This window comes from Sus scrofa, chromosome 1 (assembly GCF_000003025.6).
Source record: "Sus scrofa isolate TJ Tabasco breed Duroc chromosome 1, Sscrofa11.1, whole genome shotgun sequence".
Taxonomy (NCBI): domain Eukaryota; kingdom Metazoa; phylum Chordata; class Mammalia; order Artiodactyla; family Suidae; genus Sus; species Sus scrofa.
Window position 1 is genome coordinate 265,284,491 of NC_010443.5, and position 27,057 is coordinate 265,311,547.

The 27,057-nt window shown below is 59.6% G+C and overlaps 1 protein-coding gene across 3 annotated transcripts; it reads right to left on the reverse strand.

Moving 5' to 3' along the window:
- NR5A1 (nuclear receptor subfamily 5, group A, member 1) lies at positions 1-27,057 on the reverse strand. Of its 3 annotated transcripts, none has more exons than XM_021082954.1 (7): positions 26,780-27,057; positions 22,720-22,836; positions 22,436-22,577; positions 19,821-20,446; positions 12,081-12,200; positions 9,467-9,614; positions 1-1,738 (listed from the first exon to the last, which is right to left on the reverse strand). In XM_021082954.1, exons 2-7 carry the CDS (start codon positions 22,819-22,821, stop codon positions 1,491-1,493), a joined length of 1,386 nt encoding a protein of 461 aa, XP_020938613.1. In that variant the 5' UTR covers positions 22,822-22,836; positions 26,780-27,057; the 3' UTR covers positions 1-1,490.

Consider the following 27,057-nt stretch of genomic DNA (forward strand, 5'->3'; position numbering starts at 1 on the left):
TAGCTGGAAACTAATTGCAAAATTTATTCCAGGACTGCGAGGGCTGGGGGGTTCTTAAGGGCACTTCTCGTTTGGGGGCTGGGGGTCTCCAGCCTGGCCAGGGCACAGGTTTCGGGGGGAGGAGTAGGGACTGAGATGGGGTGGTGGAAGGCGGGGGCAGGAATGCCCAGTCATCTCCAACTAGGCGGGCTCAGTGCAAGCTGCAGCGGCAACATGAAAGCAGGACAGACAGCAGACGCCCGGCCCGGAGACAGAGGACTGTCCCTTAGGCCTGGCCCCGGAGAGTGTCTTTCAGGACATAGGACAGGCGTTGAGGCCCCGCATCAAGGGTTTGAAGCAAGGGACCCAATGGGATGGGGCCAGTGAAAGAGGGCTCATCAGCAATGTCCCTGATCTGGAATCCAGATACTGTCCCCAAGGTCACCGTATTCCCACCCACAGAGACTCCGAGCCCCCCACAAGCCATCCTGCTGTTCATCTAGTGGCGGCGCAGGAGGGGGGAGTTCTTCTCTGGATTGGAGTGGGGGCTCAGAAATAACGACCCAGCACCAACCGTGGGGTGCTTGGTATGAGGGTGTTTGGGGGAGCCAGGGACTGTATTTGGTGCTAAGCCCCACATCCCAGCCTCGATCCTCAGATCTGCCCCCTGCCCGTCCACATACACACCTTTCAAGGAGTATCTGAATTAAAAGACAAATAAAACAGAAACAAACAAACAAGCAACTTCTTGACTACAGCCTTGCAGACAAATACCAGCCTGGATGGGCCACCTGTGGGTGGGGCTGGCATGTGCCCAGGTTCTCCCCTGCTGGGAGAGGGTTAGAAAGATGATTGTAGCAAAATTCTTTTCAGAGAACACATCCAAGATCCCCCCTGCAGGAGTCAGATGGGTAGAAGGTTGAGGGAGGGGGTCGTCGGGGCCTGACCAGTTCTCCCAGTGTCCTCTAGGCTCCACCAGTCCCTTGTCTAATTTCGCAGACTCTTGTTAGCCCTGGTTTACAAAACAGAGGGCGGCCCTCCTGGCTTCTGGGAGGAAATTCTGGAAGCCCTCCCTGCTCCCCCCGGCTGCTGTCTGCTCAACTCCCTCTGCTTCTGTCTGCAGGAGAGAGGGGACAGATGACCTCTGACTCAAAGGACACGGAGGCCCACTGGGGAATCCAAACCTCCTCCCCGGGCCTGTGCTCCAGTCCCCAGGACAGACAGCTGGGGGCGGGGGGGTGGGGAGAGGGAGGGAGTGGTTAGCAGCCACCTCCTTGGGCCACTTTGAGTGGATGCCAAGTGCCAGTGGGGGGGACCACCCCACCTCAGCCAGGCCCTGCCCACCTTTCACCCACCTTCCCAAACACAGAGCTTCAGAGGGCTCAGGGGCAGGGGCCTCCGTGGTGGGGTCCTGGGTCCGCATAATAAAATAAACCACCCGGAGGCCGTGGGGGTGCTGCGGCCCCTCCCCAAGCCCCGGCCCGCCCCCCTCCCCCACCTCGGGCCCAAGCTCAAGTCTGCTTGGCCTGCAGCATCTCAATGAGCAGGTTGTTTCGGGGCATCTCGTTGCCCAGGTGCTTGTGGTACAGGTATTCCTTGGCCTGCATGCTCAGCGCCCGCACCTCCACGAGGCACAGCAGCAGCTGCTGGAATTTGTCCCCGCAGTGCGGGTAGTGGCACAGGGTGTAATCAAGCAGGGCAGCGTTCGCCTTCTCCTGAGCGTCCTTGACCAGGCTGTGGTTATTCAGAAACTTCACATCTGCAAAGGGAGGAGGAGCTCAGTCGCCAGCCGCAGCTGTCATCAGGGCTGCGGCTGGCATCACCCGCGCCAGCATCCCCACAACCCCCAGAGGCACGGGCACTGCCACCATCTACACCAAACGGTGACCTCCCCCCTCACCACCATGGTGCCGTCACCATTGTTGGTGAACACGGTCACTGCCATCAGTCACCAATACCAACATCCCTGGTCTTCACAAACACGCTCGCCGCTGCCATCGACGACCAAACCGCAATCATTGCTGCCACCACCATTGTCACCAGCAGCAGCAGCAGCAGCAGTCACTGCCACTAACAGCCCTGGGGTTATCACAACATGGCCATCATCGGCCACCCAACCGCAATCGCCTGTCACCACCACTGCTGCCACCGTCATCAACCCCACTGTCATCCCCAAGAGCATCAACAACCTCAGCAGGTGTGTCGCTGGGCATGTTCAATAAAACCTCTTAATTTCCTCATCTGCAAAAAAAGGGGGGGTGACAATAGCACCTGCTGCACAAGACTGTCGTGAGAATTCAGGGGACTGATATGTAGACAGTGCTCAGAAGAGCCATGTCTGGCACGTCCTAAGGCTCAGCCTGTTAGTGCCATCATTCCTCTGACTCTCACCATGTCCATGAATGACGCCATCCCCAGCCCCCGGGTCACAATCATCCTGTCGCCGTTGTCCCCCGGGGGAGTCACCATCAGCGTCACCACCCTGCCATGATCATCACTATCCCCCACCAGCACCAGCACCGGAGGGGCGCACCGTGTGGGGAGGGGCCCCAGCCCACGGCTGTGGGGCACGTGGACTGGTGACCCCATTCCAGAGAGTGACAGGCATGGTCCACTCTCTGACCAATCGAGAGGCTCTCCTACCCCAAGGACTCTCTCTCGTGGGACCATTGGGGGCCACGGATGTTCACTCTGAGGAGATGATGGGCAGGTGGCCTGGATGGCCATGTGGTGGCTGCACCCCTGGTGTCCTGTGCACTGGACAGAAGAAACAGAGTGGATCCAGCACAGAACAAATGGGTGGACCTTTGAAAGCATAGGGCTGAGTGGGGAAAAAAACACAATAAAAAACAAACAAAAAGGGACATCCAGAATGAGGTCTATCAGGTAAAGCCATCTACATAAATTACAAACGCCGGCACACAAAGCACACACTCTACGTAAGAACAGGGACAAACAAGATCCAGGTTAACCATGAAGGGACGGGCTGCCGACAGGAGGGAGAGGCAGGTGGGTGGCTCTTGTGTGGACCAGTGATCTTTTGAAATGGGGACAGAGGAGTGTGATTAAGGCAGCCCCCTGCCCCTGAGGTCCAGTGAAGAGACAAAAAAATAAAGTGTCTTGGGAGTTCCCTTTGTGGCTCAGTGATTAACGAATCTGACTAGGAACCATGAGGTAGCAGGTTCGATCCCTGGCCTTGCTCAGTGGGTTAAGGATCCGGCGTTGCCATGAGCTGTGGTGTAGGTCGAAGATGCGGCTCAGATCCTGGTTGCCGTGGCTGTGGCACAGGCCGGCACCTGCAGCTCAGATTAGACCCCTAGCCTGGGAACCTCCATATGCCCCGAGTGTGGCCTTAGAAAAGACAAAAAAAAAAATTAAAAAATTAAAAAATAAAGTGTCTTGAGGGTGATGTGGGTGGTGGTTCAAATCCCAGCCCCACCATTCAGAAACAGAGGCCAGTGCCCTGTCCTCTCATGACCCAAAGGCCTTCCTCCTCTGTGGGAGGGGCCATGCCCACCTTGAGGGGGCAGCGGGGTGGGGGGAGCTTGAGTGCCAGAGGCCCATGGGGGGCCAGTTTCCTGTTACTGGAGTCCTCCCCACTGCCTGCAGGCCTCCTTCAGCTCCTGGACGACATCTCCAGCCTAGAGGCTGAGGGGCAGCAGGAAAGCCCAGAACTTGTCCCATCCCCCATCCTAGCCCCGCCTCACCTGGGATGTGGCAACTGGTGGCTCAGAAAATGGGTTGTCCATCCCCTTCCCCTCCACTCCCAGCGCTCCCAGCCCTGCCGTGAGGGGGAGTCTGGAGCCCAGCATGCGCAGCCCTTGGCCCTTCTAATCCCTCTTAACACCCACTGCGCCAGGAGGGCTGGATGCTCCTGGCAACCCTGATCCCTGGCCGCCCCAAGCACGCCCACCGAGGCCTGTGTTGTCCAAAGTCGGATTTAGGGAAACCCGAGCTGGACCCAGGGCGTATGGCAGGATCTGTCCCCCTTCCCTCCCCTCATCCCTCCCCCGCTTCAGTAAGTGAGCCCAGCCTCCCCAGGATCACCATTAGCCCATAGGGCACCTTTGTGCCAATTAGAAAGACAGTTCCCTTGTCCCCATAAAGACAGATGGGCAAGGGGCATACAAGCTGGATTTCAGCCTCTGCTTCGCCCGCCCCCTTCTAGGTGCCCTTGTTCTATAAACAACCCGACCAACTGTACATAGCAGCCTTGCTCCTTGGCCTGCCTCTCTGACACAGTCAAAGGTCTTGAGAAGTCTGCTCATCTAACGATCCTCCTGGGGGCAAGCGGGGCCTACGGGCCCCATCCTTTTCCCAGTCTCCTTCCATCTCAACCCCATCCCATCTACCTTCAGTGCAGCCTTCCCCAGGGCTGGGCAATTCTCCTGACATTGTCTGCCGACAACTCACAGTAGGAGGCTGGGGTCCAGAGAAGGGTAGGGACCAGCTCAAGGCCACACAGCAGTAAAGAGGCCCAGAGGAAAGAGGTGAGGGTCGGGAGAGGATTGGCTGAGACGCTGCAGTAGAGGCAGGAGTGGGAGGGGGCTGGGGAGGACCAGAGCTCGGCTTTACCAGGATTTACTGTTCCCAGCAGCAGCGCGCCAGGGACAAGGGGGTGGAGCACAGGGTGGGGGGTGCAGAACAAGGACGGCTTTAGGGGACACCCCCATTCTAGCAGCTCTCTAGGTCCTGCAGCTCTCAGCAGGCTGGAGACCCCCACTGCCCCTGCAAGGTGAGCTAAAGGCTTGGGGGAGGGAAATGCGGTCACTGAGTTCGAGCCATGTAGTGTGAGGTGGGAGAGCCGTTCCCCCAGCAGCTGCTGCACCCTGTACCCCGCTCAGTTAATCCCCACAGCCACCCAGGCAGGCTGGAAAGGACGTCCTCACACAGGGACAGTGGGGCGTGCCCCGAGCACACAACAGGTAGCAGAGCCTGGATTCAAACCCAGATCTCTTTGGCTCCAAAGCTCTATGGGCAAGCAGGGTGCGGTTAAGCCTGGATTCCTGAGGGGTGAGATGACACGATAACTTTATATTCCATCCAACCCAGGAGTCTTGTCCAAGGGGCCCCAAGCCTACGGTCCTTGGTTTCCCCAGGGAGGCTACTCTGGATTCCACCTTGAAGGGGACCACCGTCAAGTCACGCCCCTTCTCCCAGCCTCCCTGTAAAGGGACACTTGTGAAGATTCTGTGACATGACTGATGGGACAGAGCCAAGGTTTCTCGGAATGCCACGCCCTTCCTCCATCAGACACAACAGCAGGGGTCACACACACCTGGAGCTGCCCCCTTTATTCCCGCTCAGACCCCAGCTCCACCACCAGTGGGGTGACCTGGGGCAGGTCCCTCCCCCAATCTGAGCCTCAGTTTCCTGTCATCTGCAAAACGGGGGTAAATGAATCTGCCTCTCAGGGCAGCCAGGAGCTGGACCTCATCTGCTGCGGGGCTCTGGGCCCTGAGCTGCCGCAGGTTGGAGATGGGTCTTCCCAGCAATCCCGGAGGTGGGGGGTGGGTGCGCCGGGAGACAGCACCCCCACCTCCCAGAGCAGCCTGCTAGCTCTGCCGAGCCGGGGCCCCCCAGGTTCTCAGAAAAGCCCCCTTTTCACGGTTTAATTGAATATTTGAATAATCCTTTCATTCCAGCGAGGCATAAAGAATGTTGTCCCAATAGCGGTGACTCAGGCAGGCGCCCCCGCGCACAATGGCCCCTCGAGTGGGGCTGCTATTCAGGCCGCCTTTTGTTGGCGCGAGCAGTGGGTAAATTGCAAACGCTTAAGGGAATGCTGCTGCCGCCGCCTCAATGCAAGTCAGGAAATCGAATGTTAGGTCAATCCATTAAGCTTCGATTAAGCCCTCTGCGGAACAATGCCAGCCGGGCCCATCTTCATAAACACCGTGATTGCCAGGAGAGAGGCACTAATTTTAATTAAACCTCCTTACCTGCCTGCGAGCCTGCTATTTAGACGCCAAATGGCACCCTTCTGTGGAGGCAGGCGAGGAGGAGGCACTGGAGGGCGGGGGTGGGGGGACAGTCGTCACCCAGGTTCAGGCTGCCCAGCCCAGAAAGGCACTACCCTGGGATACGCCCAGCATGCCAGCTGGAGGACAATGGGCAAGTGGCCATCCCTCTCTGGGCCCCCGTCCCCTTGGGGACCCAGCTCTGGTAGTCTGGCTGGGATCATGGTGTAAGCCAGTCCTGCCCAAAGTAGTCCCCTCCCACCCTCTGGACTCTGGGCAAATCTTCTCTCTCATCTTGCCCAAATTTGTCAGTTTCACCCCAGCCGCGGGGCCACCGCAGCAGGTCTAGCCCCTGGCAGGGCTCTGGGCTGCCACCTGGCATCGTTTTCCCATGCTGCAGTTGGAAGGACTTGGCTAAACTGCAGATGTGGTCGCGCTGCTCCCTGGCATTCGAAGTCTTGCACAGCTCAGCCTCTGCCCACCTCTCCAGCCTCCCCTTCTCCCTCCCCCTGTCCCACAGCTACACCCACTTTCAGGATCCCCCATCCTTTGCACCAGCTGTTCCTTCAGTCTGGAATGCCCTCACGCCTGCTTGCTTTGTTTCCTCCAGAACACGCCTGCTCACACTCAAGGCCCAGCTCAGAGGCCCCTTCTCCAGGCAGACGTCCCTAATGTCCTAGGCATAGTTGGTTTCTCCTCTTTGGCTCAGCCCTGATCGCAGGGGACTGTTCAGGCTCCTGTCTTCACCTGAAACCCATGAGCCAGGTGGCCTCGGTGGCTGCCCTGGCCTCCTCTCACAGGGCGGTATGAGCTCAGACAGGCCTGGGTCCCTGGCCTCTTCTCCCCTCACAGCCCCGGCCTCAGTAGAGTTTCTGGCCTGCTGGGATGAGCGTTACCCACCCCCCGCAACCTCAGCCAAACCCGTGTCGCTGCTTCTGAAGACAATGCACTGAGCCAGACACACAGCGTGCGATAAAGACGGAGACGGACTCGTTCGTTCCTTCCCGTCATTCATTACCTTGTTCATTTCCTCATGAACTTCGTGATGCTTATGATAAAAAACGACACCGATGCCTGTTCCCAGGGGCCACGGGCCACGCTCTGAACGCTTCGGGGAATTTTCTCATTAAATCCCCGTAGCAAGTGGAAGACGATTATGATGTTCATTTCACAGACAGGGAAATAGAGCCTTAGAGAGAGGAGGGCCGTGCTCAAGGGCCCGCCCCCAAAGAGAGAAGCCAGACTGAGCATCCCCGCGGTCCGTTCCCGGTCCCCGTTCCTAACCACTGCGCCACCCCGCTTTGCATGTGCGCGAGCGCGCATGCGCACACAAGCCGCTCGCGCTCGTCAAGCCCACTCGCCAGCCTGTGGCCGCCAAGCGCTGGAGACAGTGCGGGTCCCTCAGGCCCCAACTGCCTCTTCTGGAAAACAGGATGCAGGGTGACAGGGAGGAGGGGCCCTGCAGCCCCCTGCCTGGCCCCACAGGAGGGCTGGCTCAACCTTGCTGTCCTCCCTACACCCCACAGAAGGAAGAGGCCTGGATCGAACCCCTGGCGGAGGCCAGAGCTGCGCTGGGCCTGGCAGTCCCCGGCACCGGGGTTTTGGTGGGAAGAGAGGCAGGAGCTGCAGGCGTGGGCCTCAGGCCCTGGATCGTCTGGAGAGCCCAGGCACAGTCCCTGCTCTGCAGGGGGCGCCCAAGGATGGATGGAGCCCTGGCCAAGGAACCTGGTGGCCGGCAGCCCCACCCTCCCCAGGACCTCTTGATGGCAGTCAGGTCCAAGAACTGTCGCCTCACAGTCCGCCCGAACTGCCACTCCAAGACAATGTGCTCCCAAACGTCACCTCTCCCAGTCCCTCATGTTTCCACATCTGCCCGTCACTCTCATTCCCACCCAGGTGCCTCACACTATGTGACACACACAAACCCACAAGCTACAAACGTTCATAGTTGGCACCCGCATGAAAACAACGGCACAAACCCAAAGCCAGACACACACATCACCCCTGAGCCTCCACATCCCAAACCACACACATCCGTGGCCCTGGCCTGAGCCAGTTCTCAGAGCCTCATCAAACACAAGATTGGGAGGAGGGTACCACTGGAGGCAGAGGAGGAAGGGGCCTTCCCCAGCTGGAGCCAGCCGGGCACCAGCCCCTGAGGCTCCTCCAGGGCTTCAGGCTCCTAGACAGCTGCCCAAGATTCTGGCCCTTCTTCTCCCATGCTTGTCCCCCTACCAACCCTGCAGCCCTGCAGATACAGCCTCCAGCTACCAGCCTACTGTGCCAGAGTCAGGAGACCCAACCTAGGCACCATGTAGCCATGGCCACAGCCTGAACACAGGACTCCCCTGATCAATACTTCACTAATCACCCCCCTCCCAGTTTGTTTTCTTACTCCCAGCTGCCACTGCTCTTGGGCAGACACGCCTTTGCCAGACGGTATCTATGATGCCATCTGCCACAAAGACAACATCTCCATCCTGCCCCCTCCCCAAGTGACAAGGCATTTGTCCTCTGTTCCAAACTTCTATTCCATCTACACCTCTGCTGAAAGATTAATCCCTCCCAGCGAACTCCTACTCATCCTCCACAACCCTGCCCAGATGTCCTTCCAGGAAGGCAGCCTTCCAGGCAGATCCCTTGCTCCCCATGCTGGCTTCCCCATCTCCCTGCCTCAGCCCTGATGGCACAGGCTGGAGGCCCTGCCCAGGCCAGTCCCTCCTGAGAGCGGGGAAAACCTCAAAGATGGCAGCATCGCTGGGTACAGGGGCGGGCACTGGAGATGGCTGGCTGGGTGAGAGAGGACAGAGGAGGCCGACCACGTGACAGCCCGGGGGGGGAGGCTGGGCCGGGGTCAGGAGGGCAATGGGAGGGAGACGCCAGACACTTGGGGAGCGAGTGAGCTGGGCTTGCCCTCTGCCCCTGTCCTGCTTTGTTTGCCTCCTTAGCACTTACTAAGTCTTCCAGGATGTACATTTTACTAATCATTTCACTAATTTATACATTTTACTAATCATCTTACGCTTGTCTCTTTCTCCAAGAGAAGATCAACTCCATGAAGAGAGATTTGGGGTCTTTTCTGAAAGAGGGAAGGAAGGAATGGCCAAAGGGGTCTGGCCCCAAGGATCTCAGAGTCAGAATTCAGACACCCCTGGAGCAAGGAACTCAGAAAAACAGGGACCTCAGCATGGGAGAAAGGGGTCAGAAGCTCCTGAAATCACACAGGCATTTTCTAGGGTGACATGGGCACTTTTCTAGGCCTTTTGACCAGGAATTTTCCGCATTCTCAGAAGGGTCCCTTGTCCGCTAAAGGGCAAGGCCCTCTGTACTTCCAAACAGAGAAACTCAGGCCCAGAGAGGAAGCAGGTGCCGGGCCCGGCCCCTCCCACCTTAGTCACTCAGGGAGGGGGCCTGGCCTCACCAAGGCCCCCCATCGCAGAGTCCCTTCTCCAAGCCTCCTTGCCAGCCCAGCCACCCACCACACCCCTGGCCACCCCTGGCAGGCCGGGCCTCACCCATCCACTCACCCAGGCTGAAGAGAATGAGGAACTTGAGGCAGACGAACTCCTGGCGGTCCAGCTGCAGCGCATGCAGCTGCAGCACCAGCTCCTGTGCCCGCAGCACCAGGCCATGCAGCAGGGAGCCTGCCTGGGCAGCCACCGTGGTCAGCTCCACCTGGGCGGCAGAGGACAGGGGTCAGGGACAGTGGCTGGGACACAAGGGGAGGGTATGGATGGGAGGCAGGAGTCAGAGTCCGGGGGGGGGGGCGCGGGGACCCAGGCTTGGAGCAGAGCCAGATGGAGGAGGCATCTCCGCAGGCCCCAGGACCCCTCCCAGGCCCCCAGCTCTCCTCCCACGCCCAGCCAGACCGAGCAGCCCCCGCCACCACAGAGCAGAGCTGACACCGGGCAGGTGGGAGCAGAGGGAGAGCTGAAGGGTCCTTCATGCACAAAGAGCCGCCGCCAGGCCCAGTGGTACAAGCCGCTTTTGTGTTGCGTGTGGTGTCTGCAGTGAGTACCACATCATGCTGGGCGTGGGGGCAGGGGCAGGGCAGCTCTGCCTGGATACACGTGGAGGCGGCCACACGACTGCCCAGGACCCACATGCCACACGTGGACACCTGGATGGGGGATGTGGCCGCGCAGCCCACGTTCACGCACATGCAGGGACACATCCAGAGGGTTTTCCCCCTACATCAGGATTTGAACACACACACTCAGCCTTGTATGGTCATAGCACAGGCTAATTCAGACACACACCACGTACATGTTCCCATTGACGCGGTCACAGCAGATCTCGGCACCTACCCACTTAGGACTGTGGAGATATTTTCACAATAAAATATAGGCGTGCACACATACACGCGCGCGCGCGCGCGCGCAAAGGATGGTCCCCTGGCCTCAGAGACTTCCACTTACACGTCAATAGGGGCCGACACACGCTCACACCTCATGCACACTCACAGGTAGCCCCAAAGCTCTACCCTTGCGATCAGCATTTCCCTGGCCCTGGATGGCCTGAGACACCCAGGTGAGATCAGAGGACGAGGACAGAGGGCTGGGTTGGAGGTAGGAGGTGGAGAGCAGGGTCTCCAGCCCCAATCCTCCCTGCCCCCATCCCAGCCCCTGGTGAAACCACTCCTCCTCCTGTGTCCCCCCAGAAGTGAGGCTTCCTCCACCAGACCAGACCCCCCACCTTCTTCCTCCTGCCTTCCATTCCCCCTACACCTCCTCTCACATCCTCCTTGGATTGTCCCCAGCATTCTGAGCCGCAGGTGGCTGCCTTCGTTTCCCCCTCAGCTCCCATCTTGCCCCCTCCTCACAACCTGGCTGTCCTTCCCCACTTGAAACACTTCCGATGCTCCCTGCCTGATTTCAGGAGCCACCCCCCAGGGGTGTGTCAGCCTAGTGCCCCTAACCCCTGCTCTAAGAGGGCCCAAATTGTGACTCTGAGCTCTGGCCCAGACCCCTTTGTCCCTCCATGCAACTATCCATCCATCCTTCCTTCCTTCCATCCATCCATTCATGCAACTATCCATCCATCCTTCCTTCCTTCCATCCATCCATGCAACTATCCATCCATCCACCCATCCATCCTTCCATCCATCCATCCATCCACCCACCCATCCATCCTTCCATCCATGCAACTATCCATCCATCCATACATACATACATCCATGCAACTATCCATCCATCCATCCTTCCTTCCATCCATCCACCCATCCATCCATCCATCCTTCCTTCCATCCATCCATCCATCCATCCATCCTTCCTTCCATCCATCCATCCATCCATCCATCCTTCCTTCCATCCATCCAACCATCCATCCATCCATCCTTCCTTCCATCCATCCATCCATCCATCCACCCACCCATCCATCCATCCATCCACCCATCCATCCTTCCATCCATGCAACTATCCATCCATCCATCCATCCATCCATACATCCATGCAACTATCCATCCATCCATTCTTCCATTCATCCATCCATCCTTCCATCCATCCACACATCCATCCATCCATCTATCCATCCATCCATCTATCCATCCATCCATCCATCCTTCCTTCCATCCATCCATCCATCCATCCTTCCATCCATCCATCCTGGGCCCCAGGGCACTGCAAGGTCTTGCTCACTCAGCCCCTAGTCACCACTCCAACCTTATCTCTCACCTCATCCTGGGCCCCAGGGCACTGTCCTCTAGATCCACGTCCCAGGACACAAGCAGCCCCCAGCAGGTCGGCAGTCCTAACCTCCTCTCTGAGCCTTGGTTGTGTTCTCTCCTCTGTCTGTGTGGACGTGGGGACTGCCCCTCCTCCACCTCTCACCACGTGACTAACCTTTACCTGGTCTTTCACCACCAGTGCCACCATCGCCACTTCTAAGAGCCTCTCTGACCTGCCCTACATCCCTGAGCTGCTTTCCCCAGAGCAGGGGTCCCAAGGGCTGGCTCCTCTCCAGGTCAAAGCTAGGACTGGTCCACAAAAGGTCAGGCTGGTGGGTATCCCATGAACTTGGGGAAAGGGCTGATAGTCAGTGGTACCCAAGGCCAGCCCTGGAGAGGCATAAGAATACTTGTGGGCCCAGAATTCTGGAAGTGCATGGTGGGGGGCAGGGCAGGGCACAGTAGGGTCTGGTCACCTCCTGCCCGGTGACCAGCAGGATGCTGCCCTCCTTGCCATGCTGGATCTGGCGGTAGATGTGGTCGAACACTAGCAGCTCACTCCAGCAGTTCTGCAGCAGTGTCATCTGATCGGCCACCTGCAAGGAAGAGGCACAGAGGATCCAGGGTCCAGCTGGAGACCTTCCCCTTGCCCCCACCCCCACCTCCCAGCTCTGAGTTTATAGGCTCCACTGTGTATGTGACCTGGGCAAGCTTCCCAACCTCTGCATCCAATTTTCCCATCTGTCTTCTTCATTGAAGTGTAGCAGGGGGCTAGCAGAATAAGAAAAGGGTCCAACAGGCGCCCTCGGGACTCAGATGGGCCTGGCTTCGGGACCCGCCTCTGCCTCTTATGAGCTGCTTGACCTTAAACAATTCTGCAAGCTTCCTGGGCCTCAGTTTTCTTATCTAGAAAGTGGGCAAAGGATCAGAAGGTGGCCAGGCACATATGAAGCACTCCATACATGTGAGTGAATAGTGGCCATGGAAGTGCTTTGTGAAGGGTCCCTCCAAACGCAAGGGAAATTGCTTCAAATCCAAATTTTCAAATTCAAAAATTAGTGTTCGGAGTCCCCATCGTGGTGCAGCGGCAACGAATCAGACTAGGAACCATGAGGTGGCGGGTTCAATCCCTGCCCTCGCTCAGTGGGTTAAGGATCCGGCGTTGCTGTTAGCTGTGGTGTAGGTCACAGACGCGGCTCAGACTCCACGTTGCTGTGGCTCTGGTATAGGCCAGTGGCTACAGCGCCAATGAGACCCCTAGCCTGGGAACTTCCATGTGCCATGGGTGTGGCCCTGAAAAGACAAAAAAAGCCAAAAAAAAAAATTAGTGTTAATTTTCCCTTGTGTCCTTTTAGCCTGTGGTCACATCTCTAGCAGCTTCAATCACTTAAAAGGAGTCATGTAGGGAAAAGAGAGGGCTTCCCCCGGGTCCTATGTGGAGCTTTCAGGCTCATGGGAAGAGAGGAGGGCCCGCCTGGCCGGCGATCCCACCAGGGAATGAGCAGGGAGCTGGCAACAGTCTACATCGGAAGCAGGAACAGAAAGGCACACGGGGCTGATTCTGAACACCCAGGCTGCGTTCAGGGCCCCTGAGGGCAAGGGCAGGGACCGTCCTCCTGGCTACGGGATCGCCACATTCTAGCAGACACTGGTGACAATGACAAGTGGGATTCAGGACCATAGGATGTCAGAGCCAGAAGGGCCCTCAGGGATCCCCTGACCTCAACTCCTATTTTCAGATGAAGGATCTGCCACTCAGAGGGGTCAAGGGACTCTCCTGGGATCACAGAGAGGCAGAGCCAGGCCAGGCCACCACCCACTCTCAGTCCACAGCTCTCCACCGTGACAAATTCTGGATCCTTCTGGGTGTTTAGCACTGTCCCGGGCACTGGGCAGCCTCCAGTCTCCCTCCGCATCTGGGGCTCCTTGGCCAGCCACCTTCTACCCCACAGATGCTTCCTGGGCCGTGCCCTGCCGTGAATGCAAACCAGGGCGGCTGATGGTCACTGCACTGCAGCTCCACAAGCCTTTGTGGTTGGTATCGCTATTATCCCCCATCCATGCAGAGAGGACACTGAGCTCAGAGAGGTCAAGTAACCTGCCCAAGTCACACAGCTCTGGCTGGCTCATCTGTGCTCATAATCACCAGATGTGGAGGGAAGACCCACCCTCTCCACCTCCTCCACGAAGCCCTCGCCCAGTCCCTCCTTCCCTAATTCCCTCACCATCCTCTGGACATGGCACCTGCATCATCGGATGGCACCATTCATGCCTCGGTCTCCCTCCATCCCTGTGGGGTCTGGGGAGGCAGGGCCGGTGTCCACCTCATCCCTGGGCCCCCAGAGGGAGCAGTGAGTGCTTAATGAACAAGCAGGTGCTCCCCAAGACAGGCGCTGCGGAGAGCACAGAGGAACCATCCCCAAGCTGGCAGCGCCCCCAACCTGAGCGAGCTGGCCCAGGCCCAACCAAGAGCTCTGCCTTCGGGGGCGAGGAAGCCCCCTCCTCCCCTCCTCTCCTGGGGCAGCCCTAGGGCCTGTCCTCTGGCAGACAGAGGGAGAGAGAACAGTGGACAAAGAGCAATGCAGAAAGTTCTTCCCACCAGAACAGGAAGCCCAGCCAGGGGGACCCAGGCTTAGCCACAGGTTGCCCTGGACTGGAGGGGCCAGGAGAGATGAAGGACTGGGCAGGGCAGAGTTCCTGTCGTGGCGCAGTGGTTAACGAATCTGACTAGGAACCATGAGGTTGCAGGTTCGGTCCCTGCCCTTGCTCAGTGGGTTAATGATCCGGCGTTGCTGTGAGCTGTGGTGTAGGTTGCAGACGCCGCTCAGATCCCCCGTTGCTGTGGCTCTGGCGTGGGCCGGTGGCTACGGCTCCAATTAGACCCCTAGCCTGGGAACCTCCATATGCTGTGAGAGCAGCCCTAGAAAAGGCAAAAAGACCAAAAAAAAAAAAAAAAAAGAACTGGGCAGGGCACATCACAGACACACGTCCCCTGATCTTGCCTCCGGAAGTGGTGGGTCCCCACGAACCTCCCCATCCCGGCTTCTGAGGAGGGAGGCAAGTCTCAGTGAGCGCCTGGACCAGGCCATTCCCAGCTCGCCAGGTCGCCTCACCCCTGCCGGTGCCAGATAAGGAAGCAGAGGTAACCCAGGGCTGGTCTTCTAGGAGGCCCTGGGCACTCCTGGAGCCCAGGAAGGAGGTGCCTGCTCCAGGAGTCACACTAGCCCACCCTGGGCAGCCCAAGAGGTGGGCAGGGGGAGGACGTGCCAGGCTGGGCTCTGCCCCCCACTCGCTGGGGCCCTCGGCAGCAAACAGGCTTGTGCCTGAATTAAAGGAACAGAGGGTGGGGAGGTGGAAGCTCAAGAGATAAGGAGGAGAATTAGGAGATAAGCTGACTGAGCTTTGGGCAGAACGCAGAAGGGGTCACAGTGACCTGGCTGGCCAAGCCCTGGGAGCAGACTCTGTACCCAGACCTCGGACCCTGGGAGTGGGGGCAGCCTTGCTCACGGGGCTGACAGGGTGGCAGGGCGGAGGGAGGCACCTCGGCGGTGGCTGAGCCTCGGTGCCCTGGGCCCTCTGACTCCCACTTAGCTACACACCCCCGTCTGCCCCGACTTCCCATTCTGAGAAATGGGGGAAATCAATCCTCTCCCTTTTGGTTACAGAAAACACACACGAGTCAGTCGTGCAGGGTTCTGCGGACCCACAGTTGGCTATTCTAGGACACTGCCCTGCCCAAACAATCGTGCCTTCCAGAATCTTCACTGGCTCGTCCCCTAGATGAATATGTAAAGACAGCAAACTCCAAACACTCCCCACAGAGACAAACACTCCTCTCTCCTTCTCCCTCTGTCTCCTTCTACCCTCTCTCTCTCCCCCCTTTTTATTTAAAAGAAAACCACAGGACCCTAGCTGCCAGCCCCTCTCCACCATAAAGCAGGTGGCTAAGCGGCTCACTTAACCAAAGAGCATTGGTTTTCACCTTCCGTGGCTTTCTCCCTAAGCAAAAGATTCTTCCTGCATCCTGAGGCCACTCTGCCAGCCTGGGAACAAGGACGTTTGCAGTGCAAGCCCTGGGGTCCCTCATCAGCCTGGCCTGTCTGCTGGGCCCACCCCCCATTCTTCCCCCGCCCCAGTCTGCCACAAATCTTCCTGGAGCCTTGACACTGTGCAGCCTGCCTCGGAGATGGGGTATTTATGGGTGCTGAGCTGACCTCCCTCCCAGCAGGGCCCCCTCCGGAGCCCCCTGGTGTCTGATCGGTCTGGCGGCCGAAGGCCAGTGCGCTCTGTAATTCTCCAGTGGCTGACACGCCACGGGCCGGCCACGGCGCTCTCCCGGCCGAGTGGTTGGCGGGCTGTCATTCGTCAGCCCAGGACTGACATGGTTACTGCCACTTAAATGAAACCATATATCTAAGCAGTTAATCGGGGCCTCGCAGCTGGACGTCAAGGGTGAACTGATATCAAGATGGGTCATCAGGCGCTCCGGGCCCTCGCCTCCACCTCACCGATTCCTATCCTGCCTCCCCACGGCCTGTCCTTCATGAGGCCTGTCCAGAGAGGCTGCCTGCCTGGGCCTACACCCTGTCCTGTACCTCGCAGGTGCCAAGCTGCACTGGAAGCCCAGGGGAAGATGGGCCCTGACTTCTCCCAGAGCCCTAGCGGCTCAGAGGAGCATGGACGCAGGTATGTTTTCTGACTCCTCCTGGCCGGGCCCGTCTCTCACCTGCAAGGATGCATTAAATGGCACAGCAGCAGAGGGGCCCGCCGAGGAAGGGAGCTGCCGGTCCCACTCACTGACACTTCCCCTGGTCTGTGCTCTTCCCATTTCCCAGAATGCTTTCTGGAGAGGTACAGATCGAAGACACCTTCTCTGACTTCCGAAGACAGAACCATGTGCTCTCCTGCTGGGCTCCCTCGGCCCCTCTCTACCGCTTTCAGAGCCCTGGGCACAGAGGAAGTGACACTTCCTCACTGACACTTCCTCTGTGCTGCACCCTGTGCTGAACTCTTGGCCTGTCTCAGCTCACTAAATCCAGCCAGTGACCCTGGGAGGTGGCCACTATTGAAATTCCTCCCCCCAGCCTTTCTTCTTTTTTTTTTCTTTTTTGGCTGCCCCCGTAGCATATGGAGTTCCCGGGATCAGATCCGAGCCATAGCCTCAACCTAAGCTGCAGCTTCAGCAACACCAGATCCTTAACCCACTGTGCCGAGGCCAGGCTAGGGATCAAACCTGTGTCCCAGGGCTCCCAGGTTGCCTCCGATCCCATCGTGTTACAGCAGGAACCACTCAACTTCCTCCTTTTTACAAATAGGGAAAACTGCGGCCCAGAGGAGTAAAGTCACTTGCCCAAAGTCACACACCAGCTATGTGGCAGGGCTGGAACTCAAACACAGGCCTCTCTGGTCTAATTAACCTCCAATTATTAATTAATTAATAATGGGATTAATTAATTAATCTCTAATTATTAATCTCCATATCATGTCAGACCTAACACACCATGACTATTTGATGTGGAAAAACAGAGGCAGAGGGCTATCCAAGCTGGGAAAGAGGACTGAGAAGCAGAACCTGGAGAGGGCATCTGTAGCCAGATGACGGCTCAGCAAAGACCCGGGGCCTCCCTGAGCAGCACGACGTCATTGGCATCCTAGAGGGCTCAGTGGGCCTCTGGGGGGAGCTCAGGCTCCATGCAGGGGGTGGGGGTGTGGGGGGAGCCTGCCCTTCCCCAGGATGTGGGGCCCCGGCCAGCCCTGGCAGGCCACCGGTCACCCACCATCCAAGGACCTGCTTACTCCCGGCCCAAGCTCTACTTCTGACCTGCCAGCCTCTCCGGCCTTGCCTCACAGGACCACCTGGGGCTCCCTGGCATAGGGTGCCTTTTCACACCTCTGGGCCCTGGTCTGTGCTCTTCCCATTTCCCAGAATGCTTTCTGGAAAGGTACAGATCGAAGACACCTTCCCTGACTTCCTAAGATAGAACCATGTGCTCTTCTGCTGGGCTCCCTGGGCCCCTCTCTACCGCTTTCAGAGCCCTGGGCACCCTGCGTTGGCCACAGCCATGGACACCATATCTATGTGTCTTCCTCTAGCCTGACAGCCTCCTGGGTCTAATTCCTTTCGATGTCCCTATGCCCAGGCCACAGGCTGCCCCACTCTCAGAGCTAGGGAGGCCCCTCTGCTGCCTCCTAAGATGTGTCCTGCCCGAAGGTAAGGGAGTGAAGGTTCAGTCGAAAGAGAAAACAGAGTCACTCAGCTCCCCTCACATTCTCCTGCTTCTCTATCTCTGGCTTTGCAAACAGATATCAGCCCAGGGCTTGCTAGACCAGTGGGAAAGAAGGTCCACATGGCTGATGAGAAGGCTTCGAAGGGCTGGGCTGGTACTTATTTGCAAGGCTTCTTTGTAGAGGGTAGTACCTGGTTCATATTCCTGAGCTTGAATCAGAGACTCTGGGAAGTGGAAGCAGGAAGGTTTGGACCACAGAGAAGCCAGAAGCAGGAAAAAACACTCAGTGAAGCTGGGACAGAAGCCCTTCCCATCCTGCGTGAAAACCCCCGAGAGACCAGGAAGGCGTCCAGAGGAAGTGCCCTGCCCCTGCATCCAGGGTTCTGGAAGGCCAGGAATGCTCTGCTCCTCCCCTGCACTGGGGGCTCATGGGAAGCCTGGAGGGGAAGCTGGCAACCAACCCCAGGGTCTTAGGATCCTCATCCTCCACCAGGGCCTCCAGCCATGAGTGGAAGGCCGATGAGATTGTTCGAGGCTCTGTCTCTTGTTCTCTCCATAACGTTGGCCTAGAGAGGGGGCAGGGGTGACAGGTCCCACCCCTTGCCAGACATGTGGCACATCCCCAGGCCTCAGCCATGACAAGCCCTCCACTGGAGAAGCAGACGCCTCCATGGCCAATTCTTAACTCCCAGAGCAAGCCAGGACACCCCCACCCTATGATGCCTTAAGGGCTCGCAGTGTCCAGCCCTCATCTTCTCCCCCCACTCCACCCTGTGCCCGGCCCAGCCCAGGCAGGCAGTGCCCCTGGCCCATCCGGCCACATGCCCCTAGAGGAAGCCCAGGCCTGAGTGGCGTCAGCAGTGACAATGCTGCTCAAGGCTGCGGTGGCCCCAGCTGGGAGGGCAACAGGCCCTGCTGTTTATACCCCTTCCCAGAACAGCCAGGGGGGCCAGCCTGGGAAAGGCGAATGTCAACCGGCCTGGACTAAAGGCCTGTCATGTCTTCGTCCGGACTGGGGAGGACGGGCTTGGCCAGGCTTGGGGCGGGGGCCTCTGAGGTTGGCTGAACACCTTGATCACAGACAGCCATGGCACTAGAGGGGCAGCTCCCAGGCTTTGGATGCTTTAAACCACTAGACGGGATGACAGAAGTTCTTCCATGTCTGGCCTGAGTTTCTCCTGCTGTGCCCTGCTTACTTTAGCTGCAGGTACCTCAACCCAGGGTGATGGAAGGCCTTGCCATTGAGGCATCTGGAAGATGAGAGGTGGGCCCTGCAATCCCCCAGTGACCCTCCCACCTGGCTCTTCCTGCACCCGGACACACACATGTACACGTGGGACTAACCATCACGCATGGGAGATGCGGGAGAGTAAGACCTTTCACCTTAGCTGGGAAGGAGAAGCACCCCGGAACTCTGAGATACTAAGATCCCCTGTCTGGCATCCGAGGCCAGCGGGGAATGGTGGCCTCTCCAAATGGGTGCACAAGACAGACTGAACCCTCTTCCTAACACTGGGCTGGGGGAGCCGGAGACAGTCTCCCAAGGACACAGCTAGTCCTTTGGGAGAACCCAGGGTCTCAGAGAAAGAAAGACAGATGTCTCCAGGAACCCAGACTGGGAGAGAAACAGACAGAGATGGAAGGGATTAGGAATGGCAGGGAAGCAGAAAGACAGGACGCCAGGGAGACAGCCAACAGAAGGGGACAGAGACAGAGACAAGAGACACAGAGGCTCTGAGAGCCAGACCCTCAGCTAAGAGAGAAGGAGAAGAGGGGAGAGGTGGGTGAGGAGGCTGGAGAGCAGCAACGAAGGTGGTGATGGACCAGAAACACTCCATCTGGACCAGAAACCAGATGTGGCCTCCCTGTCCCCAAACACGGCCTGAAGCCAGGGGGCGGGACAGCTCCATTCCAAAGGGTGGCCAAAACCCAGGCAGCTGAGAGGACGCCCCAGATCCAGCGGGCGACCTGGTGGAAGCAGGGACTCACCTCCAGCTCCTTGAAGACCATGCACCTGCGCGCCCAGTCCACGATGGAAATGAAGGTCTGGTCGGCCATCCTGCACAGGAGGCTGAAGGGCGCAGGCTGGTCGGGGCGGCCTTTGGCTGGTTCCTGCAGGCAGCCCACGATGCGCGCCCGTACCTGGTCCTCGTCCGGCTCCAGCTGCAGCAGCTGCACGATGAGCTCGGGCACGCCAGGCCCTCCGGAGAAGGGCTCTGGGTAGCCGTAGGGCGGCCCGGGCTGCGGGGGGCTGGCGTAGGGCTCCGGGTACTCAGACTTGATGGCGCGGCCAGGGAAGGCAGGATAGAGGTAGCCAGCCAGTGGCCCGTGGGCGCTGGGTACAGCCATCGGCAGCGTCGGAGCCCCAAAGTCGCCCAGTGGCCCAGTAGGTGGACCAGCGGCCAGGCCCTTGGGCTCAGGTGCATGCAGGCCAGGGGGCAGCATGTAGTCCGGCGGGGGAGGCGGTGGTGGGGCCACCCCCATTGGGGGGCCTGTCTCCAGCTTGAAGCCATTGGCTCGAATCTGTGCCTTCTTCTGCTGCTTCAGGGCCCGGTCCCGCTTGTACATGGGCCCAAACTTGTTCCGGCCACCCCGCATGCGGTCAGCACGCACGGCTGTGGGCAGAGGCAGAGGGGCAGGCTCACCCCCTCCAGGCCACCCGCCATCCTGCCCCGCTCGCGATTCTTCCCCAAACAGATGTGCCTGGATCACCCTCCAACTCAGCACCTCTCATGGCTTCTCCAGTGCCCTTCACCTGGCACTCGGAGTAAGGCCATCTCCCTTGCTTGGTCACCTTCCAGGTCACCTCCCCTTCGGGAGAGCCTTACTCTCTCTGCTCCTCTGCTCGGCACTTCCTCCACGCTGCCTTGGACATGGCTTCTGCCTCAAACCCTTTCCTTCTCTCATGCCTACTGAACCCCCAAAGTGTTCCTGGACTCACCCAGGCATCGTCCTTGCCCCAGATGTCCTGCCTCTGGCCCACTCTCGTCCTGCCCAGGGCTATCATGCCATGGACTCAGGCTGAGAGCTCCTGGGGGCTCAGTCATGCGCTCAGGTGCCCAGCACAGGGCCTGGCAGGGAGATGGTGACAAGAAGTGGGCTCTGGTCAGCCTCATTCACAGGTGGGGCCCCAGTGTCCAGCTACTTCTTTTGACCAAATGCCTGACTCTGTTGAAGCCCCACTGCAAAGTGACCCAGGCTTCCCCTGCTGCCTTCAAGTGTGAGGCTAGGTTTTGGGCTGGCTGAGGCTCCGAGCTGGAGGAAGGGATCTCCCTTGCTAACCAGATGTCCCTCTGCCTGGCCAAGAAGGTGTCACCAGATGAACCCAACAGGTGTGTCTCTGTAGCTGGAGTGTGGCTCCAGCCCCTGATTAGACAGGACCCCACCCTGGGTTCCGGGAGAAGGGGAAGGAGGAGGAGGGAGGGGGCAGTGCTCAGCAAGGGATGTGTCGGGGTGGGGTGGGGGCACCCAGCCCATCTTCCTGCCAGGCAGCCTTGCCCACTCCTTCATACCCCACCAGGGGTTGCTGCTGCTCATAACAAGCAGCCCCCAGGACCTGCAGCTGGGGCATGGGCTCTGAGGACAGGACAGTATATCCCCTTCGCATCTCTAGAAGGAGTCCTTCATCTGGTGGCAGGACCTGTGGGCTATAGCTCTCAGAGCCACCAGGGGCCGTCTACATTGTTATAAAACTCTAACCGACAGCTGCCTGCTCAGCAGACAGCCCGGCTGGAGCCTGTGGGGTGGAAGCCGATGGCGGTCCACCTCAAAGAGCTTGAGTCTTTCCTGCTGAAACATTTGTGCCCCCCTCTGGATGGAGAGCTAGGGGTGGGGGAGACAAGGATGGACCTGGGGTCCTCTGGGGGCCACTGTTCCCCATTCCTCATCCCTCTAGGACCTGGCTAAGAACCTACTGAGTGAATCTTGGGGGTAGAAAGACAGATGAACACATAGGCCGGCTGGGTGGGTGAGGGCTGCACAGCCATGCTGGACAGATAATAACACAGATGATGATAACAATAATAGCTGACCTACTAAGCATTTTCTACATGCCAGGCATCATGCTAGGAGCTTTTTTTAGAGAATTCTCTCACTAATTCAAGGAGGAAGATACTACTATGAGACCCATCTTTCAGATGGGGCATCTGCAGCTCTGAGAGCTTAAAGAACTTACCCAACGTCCCCCAGCCTGTAAGTGGTGCCATTGGGATCTGAAGTCTAGTAAAGGAATGGAAAACCTTGGCCCTGGCTGGTGGGAGGTGTCAGTGGGGGTGTTACGGAGCTCATGGCAGAGGCAGAAGCTCTGTGGGGCTCTGCCCTGGGCTGCTCGGCCCCCAAGGGGTCATCTCCCTGGGGTTCACTTTTAGATAACTTCTCAACGGACCCAGGCTAGTCCCTGCAAGCATCCCTTCAACCAGACTGACATCGGTTCCCACCCCTCCCCCACAGAGATGGGGCCCTAATGTCACGTGAGGGGCCAATCGCCCGGCCCCAGAAACTTTAAGGGAGTTTTCCTGGCGCCTTCCCTTCACCCCTTTCTCCCGCCCCATCCCCTGCGCCCTCTCGCCATCGGAGGAGGTCAGGGTGGGCGGCGCAGTGCGCACCTTCCAGGCGCATCCCCACCGTCAGGCACTTCTGGAAGCGGCAGAAGGGACAGCGCTTGCGCTGCGTCTTGTCGATCTTGCAGCTCTGACTCTCGGTGCACGTGTAGTGCTTGTTGTTCTGCACCGTGCGCTTGAAGAAGCCCTGGGGGAGAGGGGAGTCGGCGCGGGAGGGGGTAGGCCTAGTGGCCCCCTCCCCGCACCTCCCAGCAGGGCTTTCTGTGGTGTCTTGCCCACCGCTCGCCATCCCGCCACACCGGTCCCCTTCCCCGCAGCTGCCCGCTCACCTTACAGCTCTCGCATGTGAGCAGCCCGTAGTGGTAGCCAGACACCTTGTCCCCACACACGGGGCACAGTTCGTCCAGGTCCTCGTCGTAGGAATAGTCCATGCCCGCGGCGTCCACCTGTGGATGGAAGAGAGGGTCACTGCCGCCGGGACCGCGACCGGCAGCACAGGGGACCTCGGTTGGGCAGGTCGTGCACCACGGCGCACCCTACGCCCCATGGCACCCTCTTCATGGGTCTGGCCTGTGGCCCCCATCACAGCGCGCTGTGGTCAAGGGCACCCGTTAGAGCACCCTGAGCAGCCAGCCGGCACCACATGTGCCCAGAGCAGCTCCCATGCTGGTCCTTGCTGACTCTGTCCCTGTGCTCCAGCCCCTCCCTCTCTCCAACCCTCCTGGGGGGCTCCTCCTGGGCCGGCCTGCCGCGCCGATCAGGACTCTCTGATTGATTACGCCTTGATCTGGATTCGTTCAGTTGAGAACAAAACCCCGATTCTGAGAAAAGGAGATGGGCTCCCCCGGCGAGGAAACTCAGGGGGAGTGGAGCCCAAGTATTCAGGGGATCGGGCAGGTTCGAGGGAGGCAGGGTCTGAGAGAGATAGACAGATGGGCAGAAACCGACCACCGCTGCCTATCAGAGAGAGTACCCCGGGGGCAACAGAGACAACGAAAATTCGAGAGTGACAGAGACTTATTGATGCGGAGCCAGGAAATCCTGCTGGGGACAAGAAAGACAGAGAGACAGAGGTAGAGACAGAGACAGAGAGGGGCTAGGGATAGAGAGCTGAGAGATATGAGAGAGAGAGAGACTATGAATCAGAGACGCCGAGAGACAGAGGCCCCAAAGAGAAAACCTGGGAGAGACAGCGGTAGAGCCGCGACACAGTGGTAGAGACAGATTGAAACACCGAGAGACAAGTGAAAACTGGGACATATCCAGACAGAAGGAGAGGGTTACAGAGACACTGAGAGAAAACCTGGAGAGATGGAGGTGCCCGGCCAGGGGGTCGGGGACGGGAAGACGCCCGGAAAGCGACCGGACCCGGGATCCAAGCTCAAAGGCGCGGCCCGGCAGAGTCGGACCCGGACAGGGGCTCGAGCCGAGAAGGCGAACAACGACGGCGCCCGGGCTGAAAACCCAAAAGCGCGCGGGGCCGCTGGGCCCCGGAGCCGGGAGAGACAAAGCCCGCAGCAGCCACCCAGCCAGACACCGAGGCCGTGCCACCGAGACCGAGACGTCGGGCGGAGAGAGCCGGCGAGGAGAGTGCAGGGGGGACGGCGGGCGCTGGGTGTGGAGTCGCGAGCCCGGCGCGAAGCGCAGAGACCTCGGCCGGAGACCCCGCGGGCCCCGGGAGAGAGGCCAAGCCCGATGCGGGGGAGAGACCTCAGGCGGAGAGTCGAAGTCCCCAGGAGGGAAAGGCGCAGAGCCCGGGCCAGGGCAGCGTGAAGGGGCGCGACGGCGGCCGCCACCCGCCCGGCGCCCACCTGGCCGCTCCTGCGAGCAGCAGCGCCCCGCGTCCCGCCCGCGCGAGCCCCGCACCGCCCTGCCGCGCCGCCGCCGGCGATGAGCCGCACCCGGGCGCAGCGCCGCCCGCCCGCGATGACGGCCGCTCGGGCCGGGGGCGGGGAGGCGGGGGCTCGGGCCTGGCGGCGCGGGGCCTCGGCGCTCCCCCACCCCGCCTCCCCGCCCCCGCCGCCTCCAGGGCCGCTCGGAGATGCACCTGGGACCCTGGCCCCTCCGCCGCCAGTGTGTGCTGCGGGAACCCGCCGCGCCGGGGCCAGGGGCCGGCCCCTCTATCTGGGCGCGTGCGGTATCCCGGGGCTGAGGCCCGGCCCGCACCCTCCGCCGCCACCGAGCCGGGTTCGCGCCGTTACCCTCACCCTCTCGGCCCCTCATCCCCAGCCCGGCTCCCGGAGCCCGGGCGCCCCGGAATCCGAGCACCCCGGAATCCGAGCAGGTTCTGGGCGTCTGGGAGCCTCGGGCCACCCGCCTGCGGTGAAAGGAGGCGAGTCCCTGTTTGCAAATCCAGCTTAGTTGTGGCCGGGACCACGCTCGGGCGCTGGTCGGTTTGCAGCGTGGAAGTAGGTAGAGCAAGCGTGGGTGGCCGTGGCCAAGGCACGGGTTCAAGGCTAGAAAGTGGGTTCTCGCCTGGTCCAGGCACATTTCCTCATTGGAAACTGAAGCAAATTTCCTCGTCCTCAGTGTCCTCATCCGTAAAGTGGGATGGATGACTGGACTTCTTTAAAGGTGGTCGGATGAACCGAAGTGGAGTTGAAAGAGCACATGCCTAGCACGGCGGAACGATCGAGAGCGTCCAATTATTTGGGAGGGCTGGGGCAAACTCTTTCTCCTCCTTGAGCTTCAGTTTGCTTGGCTGGAAGTGGGAGTAGTGGTAATCCCACCCTGCGGGTTTTCTGAGGTTTGGTGAGGACCCGAAGCCACCAAGGGCGCGGGAGCTGGGAAAACAGAGCCCAGGGGCAGGAGAAAGCCCTCTCTCCTGTTCTACGCTCTTACCCGGAGCTGGAGGCAGGAAAGTGAGTGCTCTGCAGCCCCCCGGGGGAAAAGGGGTTCCCGGGGTCAAGCCGGGAGGAGCTGAACCATTGCTCTAGGGTGGGGGAGGTCGCCTGCTCGGATCCTGCTCCTGCCCCGTTGGGCATCTATGGTCCTAGAGAGTGCTGAGAACAGCGAAGCCAAAAAGCCATCTACAAGCCGGGAAATATCACAATTTTGTATTCGCAACGACGCAGCCGACGGAGGGGCCCAGATCTGAAGGCTGGGACCCTGGCTGCGGCTGGCTTCGTCTGGGCCCCTGCATCGCCCCCACCCCAGCCCACCCCCACTCCCTCCCCCTTGGGCCTCTAGCTTTGCTAGGAGCTGGTGCCTTGGTCCTGCGATCTGAGGCCCCACGACCCGGCACAGACCAACTCTCATCTCCCTCACGCGGCGGAATGGAGGGCAGAATCTGCGGCCGACTCTCGATGCCAGCTCTGGCAGATCACTTCGTTTCTCTGAGCCTCGGTTTCTCCATATACAAAATGGAAAAGATCAGCCCCTACAGAAGCGTTCCAGTGGGAGTTTCCTTGCGAGTCCAGGGACCAGTCTTGGTGAGGAGGGAGGAAAGAGAGTTAGTTGCACGACCCCTCCCCATCCCCCACCAAGCCCCTGAGGCACAAGAGTAACTGAGCTGGGGGTGGGGGCTACTGCCTCTGAACCCCTCAGGGAGGGCCCTCAGAAAGTAGAAAAGAGGAGCAGCACCACCTGGCAGCAGAGTGAAGGGAAGCAGGGGCCTGGGCTGGGGGATCCCCAATCAGCTTCTCTAGGAAGGAGCCCACTGGGGTCTCCTGGACATTGGTGAGGCAGACCCAGGCAGTGGAAGCCCAAGCCTGGGCTGGGGGCCTAGGTGGGGTGGGGACTGGGCTCTGAGCCAGTTCTCCCCTTGTCTCTCCACCTAGATCCCCTCTGCCAGAGGTTCCACCGTCACAGTTTGGGAGCTCGTGGGTTGATCCTCCAGGCTTCAAGGCACCAGCCCCTAGCCCCAGGTTCCAGCTCAACATGTGGGGGATTCACAGCCCCTCACCCACCTACCCAGGGAAGCAAACACAGTCCCAGCCCAGACACAGGACCTGGACTGACAGATGGATACTGGAGACAGACGCGTGAATCCACACAGAGACTCAGAGACATCAACAGAGACAGCACAGACCTGCAGGCAGGGAGACCCAGGGACCCACAGACAGACCCAGGGACCACGGACACACTCACAGACGAAGAGGCTTGAGTCAACACAGCCCTGTGAACTCCAGGCCACCCATAGACAGCAGGACACCCACAGACCCCCGTGGGGCCTGTCCTCATAGGCCTAGCTCCTCCCATCAGCCACCCAGGAGAGAAGAGGGGCAAGCATGGAGGGAAGGCAGGTCTGGGGAGATCTTTGGCCCCTTCCCTGCCCAGAGCAGCGGGCACCAGTCACTCCGCAGAGCGGGCAGTGGCCGGCCCAGGCCGCAGGGAGGCACTGAGGAGGGAGGCTGGCCATTAGAGGCCTGGGCCAAGGCCCTCACTTACGGAGCGGAAGGCGAGCTCTCACGCTGGATGGTGGTGGACAGTGGGCACCGGGGGCTCCAAGGGGAAGCTCCAGCAGCCCAGGTGGGGCAGTGGCGACCGTGGGCACACAAGAACTCCTTCACGCCACAGCGGGCGGCGGGCGGACAGTAGGCTGGCCCTGTCCGTCCGTCCTCCTCCTCCTCCTCCCCGCCCTGGGTGGGGGGGCCACCGGAGGCCCAATTGGTCTCTGCCCCCACGTGACTCTGCAGGCCTCTCTCCTTCTTTGTTGGTGTTTCTCT

Excerpts from the sequence above, each read along its gene's own strand:
- NR5A1 (XM_021082954.1), bottom strand. The coding sequence starts at position 22,821 with ATGGACTATTCCTACGACGAGGACCTGGACGAACTGTGCCCCGTGTGT. Across the intron at positions 22,578-22,719 it reads TCACATGCGAGAGCTGTAAG|GGCTTCTTCAAGCGCACGGT; the intron begins GTGAGCGGGCAG and ends CCTCTCCCCCAG. Across the intron at positions 9,615-12,080 it reads TGCTGGTCACCGGGCAGGAG|GTGGAGCTGACCACGGTGGC; the intron begins GTGACCAGACCC and ends TCTGCCGCCCAG.